The sequence below is a fragment of the Tigriopus californicus genome, chromosome 9 (assembly GCF_007210705.1).
Source record: "Tigriopus californicus strain San Diego chromosome 9, Tcal_SD_v2.1, whole genome shotgun sequence".
Classification (NCBI taxonomy): Eukaryota; Metazoa; Arthropoda; class Copepoda; order Harpacticoida; family Harpacticidae; genus Tigriopus; species Tigriopus californicus.
This window is the reverse complement of record NC_081448.1, coordinates 14,676,812-14,685,675: the sequence shown is the minus strand read 5'-3', so window position 1 is coordinate 14,685,675 and position 8,864 is coordinate 14,676,812. Positions and strand designations below refer to the sequence as shown.

The 8,864-nt window shown below is 40.3% G+C and overlaps 2 protein-coding genes across 2 annotated transcripts; one reads left to right on the top strand and one right to left on the bottom strand.

Annotated features, from left to right (window-relative positions):
- The first annotated feature begins 2,834 nt into the window (after positions 1-2,834).
- LOC131887367 (uncharacterized) lies at positions 2,835-6,115 on the top strand. Its single transcript, XM_059235958.1, has 3 exons — positions 2,835-3,246; positions 3,814-4,363; positions 5,533-6,115. The coding sequence occupies exons 1-3, from the start codon at positions 2,930-2,932 to the stop codon at positions 5,839-5,841; spliced, it is 1,176 nt and encodes a 391-aa protein (XP_059091941.1). The 5' UTR covers positions 2,835-2,929; the 3' UTR covers positions 5,842-6,115.
- A 17-nt stretch (positions 6,116-6,132) lies between these two features.
- On the bottom strand, positions 6,133-7,910 carry LOC131887366 (endoglucanase E-4-like). The gene is made up of 5 exons (XM_059235957.1): positions 7,645-7,910; positions 7,389-7,573; positions 7,030-7,304; positions 6,621-6,954; positions 6,133-6,554 (listed from the first exon to the last, which is right to left on the bottom strand). Exons 1-5 carry the CDS (start codon positions 7,844-7,846, stop codon positions 6,198-6,200), a joined length of 1,353 nt encoding a protein of 450 aa, XP_059091940.1. The 5' UTR covers positions 7,847-7,910; the 3' UTR covers positions 6,133-6,197.
- Between the last annotated feature and the right edge of the window lie 954 nt (positions 7,911-8,864).

Genomic DNA, 8,864 nt, shown 5'->3' with positions numbered 1-8,864 from the left:
GCCAAAACATGAAATAACACAAGATTGTTTCAAGGTGATCAAATAAAATATCGCTATTCACAACCAAATCTATCAGTGCTCTTTGACATACCAAGTTGTGCCATTAGTGCATACTATTGGGTTTCCAAATGCGAGGCAAGCCTTGAGTTGTGCATATACAAGACGCTCATTAGCTTTTAATGTATGAACTCCATAGTTACCTCCAATGTATGCACATAATTTGTGAAATGTTAGAAATGCGGGCTACGTTTAATCCGTGAGAAAGCTGCTTTACAACTAACATGCACATATGATATTGGTTTACAACCCAACTTGGAGACAGTCATGAATGCTTGGTTGACAATGTAAATATTCATTTATTTTTGTGGACTGCCTCATCGCTATTAGGGAAGGAATTCGTAGTAGTTCAAGACGAGAAATGTATTCATTTTACTTAACTTTTATTTATGAATATTATTTGATCGACAAACGAATAAGAGTTGGAAGATTTGGCTAGCGCTTGAATATAGGGTTGACCAGGAAATTTGGTCAAAGTTTGTCCAAGTCTGACTTGAAAGATGCAACCGGATCAACAAGGCCTTCGTATTCGCTACGAATATTAGAGGGAAGCAAATTAAACAATGAAGGAGCCCGAGAAAGAAGAGATGTGGACTTCATTGTTCGAACTAGCCTGGATTCTCGAAGGCTTGAAGGTGCTCTCAAAACGCACATTAAGCTCTGCGGTCAATAGAATTGACCCTAAATCCTGGATTGGGGCAAAGCTCATGGATGCTTTTGAAGACGTACAGTATCAGATACCTTTCGAACCTTCTCTGAACACTGTAACTTTGTTTATTCTCTCCCAATATGAGAGCTCTCTCAATCCTGTGATGTTCCTAGTGAAACATCTTTGGACTTGTTCGACCTTTTGCAAACCTGCTGAACTCATTGGAGCCTAAATGGGCGAGGCATATTCAAGAGATGGCTAAACAATTGACTTATAAAGAATTAGCACGGTGATGCTATCTTTGGACTTCAACGTACGATTTATCCAACCATACGTTTGAAAAACTGTGCAAGCTTTCAACTTGATCTGTAACTACAAGATCATCTTAGTGCTCAATTTGACTATCATCATCAATCTCAACAGACTCGTCATAAGAACAATAAGCTGTTGCTTCTAAACTCAGTGGGGTTGAAAACACACTAGAGAACTGATCTCCAAGCATTTTAGCCATAACCTCTAAATTGCCAAAGGCTTCACCTTGAACCTTAAAAGAGAGTCTGCCTAAGAGAAAAAGCCTTTGGATTGGACCTGGCCTCCTGGACCACTCTACTCTCTTTCCTCAACTGATCATTCTAAATAAATGCCTTACTTTCTTTAAAGGCTAGCCGAAATACTACATTCCAGTTGCTCTGGAGCCTTTTTTGCTACTTTGCAAATCTTTTTGAACAATTGTTTCTTATACTTCGGAATTTTTGATCAGATTCCGCTTTTCAAACGCATTCAGGGATTGCCAGAGTCCTCAATAAACTTAGACCATCATGTCTAAGACTACATCTATGGACGATACTTCTTTTAGAATTGAAATTAGGTCCAGTTCTTCTAACCTATCTACAATTAGAGGCCAAGGTTCACCTTTAAACTTGAACTTAGCCAGACCTTGAGCTATTACTATACTGTAGTGGCTCTAACCAGACCGACCTTTCTGGTCGGTCTTACTCTAGGCATGGAGTACGTCAGTAGAGAGGTGGAAAGCCTGGTCGAAGATCGAACGTCCTCTGGCGAGGTTTTGTAGAGCTATGCGTTACCTTCTGATCTGATGCATTCTCGCTGAGAGAGTGCTCAATGAATTCCATATGGCTTCATGTTCAAGCCCTCGATTAGGGGGTAACGCAAAGCTAAAACGTCTTCTAGCGAGGTTTCAGGGAGCTCTCCACACTCCATGCTCTACGTAGAGCACGCCGGCTTTTGAGTTATGGTCGACCCTATCTCTAGAACATGATGATCTGACAGATTACTAGACGTCACATGGACGTACTGGATCAGATCAGGGTCATTGGAAATACCAAACGCCAGAACGCCAAACTAAACGCTGAGCTAGACTCTCTGATAAGTTTGACACGTAATCAAAAAACGAAAGAAGTTATCTCAAGAATTAGTAATTACTTCATGATTTTCGGTAATGATCACAATTTTCACTATTTAGGGGGTGTCAAAGGCCCGATAATTGGATTTGTTTGTGATTGAATGCATGAAGACAGGTCTTAGACTTGGCTAGGCTGGGATTCGAACCAACGGATCCCAGGGCAATTCATTCTCGATTTTAAATGCTGTAATTTTCCGAAATTCTGTCTTTGTTGCGTTACAATCGAGCGATGATTTCTCTGAATAATGTGATTAAAGACCTTAATCTGAAATAAAAACCTTAAACCTCAAGCCATTTTGACAAAGTAAAAGTATGAAATACCTCATAGTCCCAACTGCATCATCAGAATAGGGAAAAGTATGATCAAAGTTCTCAAACAAATGGGTCAGACTTATAATTAACCATCGGCTACAAGGTTTGGAGCTGTTCTGATTGAGTAGCTTATTGTTTACAAACGAATCTACGTATTGCTTAAAATGTCCAACTCTTTTGCAAGACCAAGTGTCTTCCCCATACATTCCTGATGACTGTAATTAGTGTCTGTCAGCATTCAATTTTGTACCAACAAAATTGCAAAGAGCCATTAGTTTTGAACCTCATCCATTACTCTACCAACATTAAAGAGGAACACCTTGCAGTTAAAAAGGCGTAAACTACAGGTACACTTAAAACAGCCGTTGTTGAGGGAGAACCTTCATTTGGAATGTACTCAGTGTTATTTTCGACGTGAAATTATATTCACCCATATCGAGTTACTGTAAAAGGTCATAGCCGGACAGTTGAAAGCGACCAACTTTAACATGTTCGGTCATGAATTATTGAAGTGTCTAAGGCTTCTATTTATCACCGCCATGTTTGTCATGTTTTTGCTACAAACGCGTCAAGGAGTGGACAAATATTTAGCAGAGAGAGTAGTGGAACAGACTTCAATCGCGAACTCATCGGAAAAACTGCCTCTGCCCTCTTTAGTAATATTGGTTGCTCCTCCTATGAAATACGATCTGATTAATAAGGATACGGGGAAGCCATTCACCCTTGATCAAATGACACTGACCACTAACGCCACAGCTCTCTGTCCGAATCGAACTGATATCCAAAAATGTCTGGAGGAATACAGGTAAGCTTGGAGTTGTCAAATGTCAGATAATTTATTTAATAGTCCAGCATTTTTGGGTATTCATGGCACACTCTATACATGTCTAAAATATGGTTTGTCGAGGATAAAAATATCCCAGTGAAGCAAATTCTTTACACGTTTCAGCTACTGCAATATCCAGAGGGATTGTCACAAGTAATGTCACATAAGTTATAAACTTGTAGCAAGAGTATCACAGGAATGATGATTCTCTATGAAATAGTCATTGAAAATTAGGATTTAATGGCGGACTAAAATAAAAAAATTCAAGAAGATGAATTAATCGCTTGTCATATCTACAAAGCCAACGTAACAAAAACGTTGAATGCAATATGTCCAAAATATAAAAGCAGTGTGAAGCAAACAGAAAAAGATTCTGCTTTCGGAAAAATGACTACTTATATGCTAAAGAATAAATGAAATGATTTTTTGATTTGAACTTTCATAATAAGAAACAATTTCTTGAAGACAATAACAACAGACATAATCTAGTGATTAAAAATGTTAGTTTATGCCTTGATTGTAATCAAATATGAAACTCTTTTACAGTTTTGAAATAGACGAAGTATTTGAAATGGTTTTGAGATCAGGCACGAATCCCAAGGCCGAGAATTTATCAACAGTATTCGAAAAAGGACCCTTGGACATTATTTATGGCACCTACTTCAAACTGCAAATCCCATGGGAGATTGGCACGAGCTTCTTCTCCAGCCCCATTCTATTTGTGAAGGAGCATGTTCTAGAAAACCTCTCTCCCAGTGCCGTATTTCATAATCATGGACAACTTCGCCACTCCCTTGATGAGTTCCATCTCCCGCAACTTTCCATTCCTTTGTCCTTGGTCAGAGGTCAGTTGCGAGTTTTGGCAATTGAGTTGGTGGAACACGTTAATCTAAACCTAAAAAGGTCACCATGTGTGAAAGATCCTACTTATGACCTCGGCCTTTGTTTGGATCAATACTTGAGTCGTCACGTAGGTTGCAAATTACCTTGGGGAAAGAAGAGCTCCCAAATTCCAGAACAGGATTGTGAGACAGCTGACGAATTCACCCGTGTTTTAAAGGCACAAGAAGAATATAGGGACTGGACCACTCAGAAGGTAAGTGGCTGGTCGTGATTTGATATGGGTCATTGATGACAAGGGGCAGGAAAATCGGTTTTATTTTCGTCAAAATAGTTCAGTTTTAGCTTGAGAAAATCAACCAAGATATGTTCCGATAACGTAAAAAAGTGGAAAAAAAGTTGTAATCGGTTAACGTTGTCAAGCATTTTTGTAGATTTCAAGACAAAAATTCCCTTATTATTCTTTTTCACGAATTTCTTGCTCTTTGGGTTTAGAGATATCGTCTTGCCTTGAAAGCAACGAAAAATTGAGTTTTCTAAGTAGACTCATATCCACGTCTTCTAAGTGAGGATCAGATTTTGAAGCATCCTGAAAGCATGGTTCAAGAAAAGTGAAAAGTGTGAGAATCTAAGACAATTGTGAACAGATAACTCACGGTTTAGTTTTCACTATGCAGTCTTTGGCAGAGATGGTCAAAATAAAGGAATTCAATAGAAAAGGAAACATTACAAAAGACGAGTACGTATGTGCTTGTTTTCATCCTTTAGTTTTAGGGCAAATTAATACATAAAAGGTTTCATTAGGAACGAAGTTTTCCTCAATTTTGCCTAAAAAAGTTGAAAGCACTTCACTTTCCCCCAAACTCCTCAAACTTGAGTAATCTATTATATGGTTGCAATCCGCGAAAAGTTTTTCCCCCAGAAATGGTAAAGATAGCTCAAAGCTTTATTCAACCCATACAATTATTTATATTTCCGACCTCTATTGATGACATAAGGGTTGGATTCAGCAATTAGGATCAGAATGTTGGATGTTAAAACACTCGACGTCCTCAAGATCAATGGACAAAAAAATCTTCAGTGATGTTATGGGTCTTCAATTTCCTTATCCATGAAATTCTAAAACGTCCAATTATTTTGCGTCAATCATTGTGACGCAAACGTTTTGAGTCAATAAATTATCTTTTAAAAAATTGGGTCCGATGGCAAATGGATCATTACCAGGGGACGGGTACAAAAGACTAGCAAATAAGATTTTATGTCCCAACACGAGTTGATTTGTTGTTTGTAATTGATAAGGAAAAAATGGACATTCATTTTTGTACCTTGTTTTTACGAACTTCTCTCCCGCTAGTGGGAATGGAATTTGTCTTATTTTGCTTTAGATTCTCATTGAATGGTTTGACGTTTTATCTTCAATTGCAGACCTTAAAGGAGACTCAATGTCTGAAACCTTGCACTTATCAGTCATTCAAAGTGGAAAGTTCTCGCCAAACCATGCCAAAAACCTGGTCAGTCCCTTCTCCCAGCGGCATTATTCCGATTTACAAACAAACTACAATTATTAGGAAAGAGCAAGTACTGATTTATGATGAATCTACATTGGTCGCGGAAATCGGGGGCTCGATGGGTATCTTCGTGGGCGCCTCGATCATCACCATCTACGATCTCATCTTCAAAGGATTCGCATGGCTTCTAAAGTTGTTAATGCCTTTTGGAAACAAAAGGAGGTAAAACTTGATCAGGGTGACTCATCTGCTGCACGTGCATAGCCCACATGTTTTGGCCAAATACCTGCATGAGAATCTTTTGGTGTTATCGTTGAAAATGAGTTCGGAAAATAAAGTGATTAGCTATCTCCCAAAACCGTGTTTTCGTTTAAATACACCATATTCGACTGCTGACGATTTTTCAGAACGTGTCAAGACCTGGACCGAAGAAGCCCATTCGAACCCGGCCACGAAAATGGCCAAAATGATCGTACTTGGAGATTGCGGAGTTGGAAAAACGTCCTTAATCAAAAGGTAAGGAAATGTTGCAAGACTTTATGAATCGTTGATGACATATAAATGTAATTCACGGGTGTCAATTTAAAGACCCAGTTGAATCATGGCGGCCAAACTGCTTTGGATTCCAGAGTTGTAGTCGATGGCTACTTCATTCTGAACGTAATCGTCGCGAGCATCATTGTAGTTGTCGTTCTGGTCAGGTCCACCAACAAGAGCACCCACCAAGGTTTGAGGATTGGGCCCTTGATTGTTAAAATCATCCCAAGAACAAGGGGCAGGCATATCTTTGCACGAGCTTCCACGATGATGAGGTTTCTGGGGGAAGTTATTGCCGAAACCGATCATGAAGCTGCGACCAGTGTCGCCGAGCATGTAGTTGATCTGACCCTTGGCAAAGTTTTCGACCTCGCTCGGTCTGAATCCTTTGGTAACAGCCAACTAAGGGGTTTTAAAAATTGAGATGTGAGATGAAAATAGTTCAAAATCTGTATAACGTTTCCCTACTTGGAGGAAAACGTGCACTTGACTGGCAGAGGTGCGGAGAGATCCCCATTCGGAGAGGAAGCACAATCCCTTGGGAGAGTAACGCTCGGGTTTAAGAACAAAGTCGAAAAATTCATTGACCCGCTTCTTGTACAAGTCCTTGCCAGTGATGTCATACAACATAGCTTGAACTCCGAACAACTTGTCGTCCCATCCAATTCCACTCTCGGACAAGTAGTCCAAGCCGAACTGATTGTAGAAGCTTTCGGCCTTGTCCAAGTACAATTGGTCGCCAGTGGCCTTGTACATCCAAGCGGCACTCCAAGCCAATTCGTCGTTGAATCCACTCCACGAGCTAAGAAATGTCAATTGATTTTAGTGAGCGATTTGCTAGGAAAATAAAACCTCATCATCTAAAGGATGTAGGTACTTGTAGAAACTGGAGGCTTGAGGGATGGAGTCGGAGTATTTGCCCCGTTTGGTATCAGCAAATTCAAACAAGTCCTTGGCATGGTTTAGGCACTCGTTCTTCAGAGAGTTCTCGCCGACCAGACCAAAGAAGATTGAGGACGCTGCCAAAGCAGCGGCAGTCTCACCCGCCAAATCGGATCCGGGCTTGTCAGCCGTGATACTGAAAGAAGGTCGACTCATGGTCATATCCTCGGGACGGCCCCAATAGGCATGATCAGCATCTCCATCTCCGATCTACGACAAATCGAAATGATCCATGCACATTTGTTTCAATTCCCTAAGCAGGACATCCAGCTGAGGACCCAAAGTGAAACGTACCTGTCCAATCAACTCGAATTTGGATTTGTGAGCCTTCATCAAGTAATCGGTGGCCCATTTGAGGGAGTTCTTCAGATGGTCGGTCTCACCGGCTGAGTCGTAACCATTTTTGAAGGTGATTCCACCCCAAGCCAAAATGGTGACAGTGTAAGCCAAAGGGAAACCAAATTTCACATGATCTCCGGCTGTTTAGTGGATTTTTAGTTGCGGTTAACAGGAACTTTTGAGCGGACTCATCTTCAATTCATGTACTTACCGTCGTACCATCCTCCAACAACCTCATCCCCAGTGGCACTGTCGTCTCTCCAATCGATTCGGTTGTCGTCGGGCAATTTTCCGGACCTTTGAGCCTCGTATAACATAATGGACTTGCCCAATGCTTCTTTGTAGTCATATTGGGCCAACGAGCCCGTGGCAAAAACGCCAACGATCAACAGGATTTGGCTAAAGCTCAACATGATGGCAGAAACCACTCACAAAAGTGACCTCTTGACTAGGGGCCTGATTGTCTCTTATATTGCTCCACGTAATTGCTGATAAACTTATTTGTGTGCAATCGTTCACAAACAAACTGTCAGTACAAGGATGCAAATCACTCTTTGCAACGAGCACAAACAGACCCAGGTTAGAGAGATCTGGAGCTGCTCTACTACTACGTGTTTTTAATGAATCCTGAGTATCAAATCAAAAGTTGAGGATTTTGAAGCCACTATCTTTGCTCATGCTTTTTTGCAACACATGTTGACTAGCGAATATGTATGTTGTCCTTGAAAAGATTGTTATAAACTCCACTTAAAGTTTTAGAAAGCCTACGCTTTCTCTGACGGTCGAAGATTGCCAGCACACCAGCTTCCATATTTTAATTTCCCATGATTCAATTCCAATGAATAACCCTCCAAAATTTGCAAAAAATATTGATTTGATCTAGGCGTTTTTGTCACCACATCACTGTGTTACTAGACTATCCATCAGCTTTCGCTTTTGAGATGCCATTCCAGTCTCATGAGTACTTTTTTCTTTGTTCTTGATCTTTTTTTTTTAATCTTAACAATATCACCCTTATTCAAATTGAAACATTTATGCCATTGAAAGTCATGGTTCGACAGAGGTGAAAGCTATCAAACCCATAGTAATGACGTGGCAATAGTTAGAGCCACTATAATAGAAGAGTACGCGCATGAGATTTTTGGTCCCAAAACGTCGTTTCCATTGTACTGTAGTTCTTCAGTTCACCCCCAAGGCGGCCTTTCCTGTGTTATGTATTTACTTCATTGTTGTAAAACGTAGCAAGAAAATGAATTGTGTGCATTTAAAAAACAAATCTATAATCTTTAAGGCCTTTAAAATGACAAATTAGTCGGGCCGGAAGGTTGACAATCTCTGATAACGCAACCCTGCTTCCGGCTGTGTTAACAGGGATGCCAAAATGTGCGCCTACAATATTTGTCATAGCAAATGTCAAGACTTAGTTTCTAA

Bases quoted from the DNA above. Each gene is read 5' to 3' on its own strand.
- LOC131887367 (XM_059235958.1), top strand. From the start codon at position 2,930: ATGTTCGGTCATGAATTATTGAAGTGTCTAAGGCTTCTATTTATCACC. The intron at 3,247-3,813 runs GTAAGCTTGGAG...ACTCTTTTACAG, and splicing joins AAATGTCTGGAGGAATACAG to TTTTGAAATAGACGAAGTAT. The intron at 4,364-5,532 runs GTAAGTGGCTGG...CTTCAATTGCAG, and splicing joins GGGACTGGACCACTCAGAAG to ACCTTAAAGGAGACTCAATG.
- LOC131887366 (XM_059235957.1), bottom strand. From the start codon at position 7,846: ATGTTGAGCTTTAGCCAAATCCTGTTGATCGTTGGCGTTTTTGCCACG. The intron at 7,305-7,388 runs GTACGTTTCACT...GATTTGTCGTAG, and splicing joins AATTCGAGTTGATTGGACAG to ATCGGAGATGGAGATGCTGA. The intron at 6,955-7,029 runs GTACCTACATCC...GACATTTCTTAG, and splicing joins CAAGCCTCCAGTTTCTACAA to CTCGTGGAGTGGATTCAACG.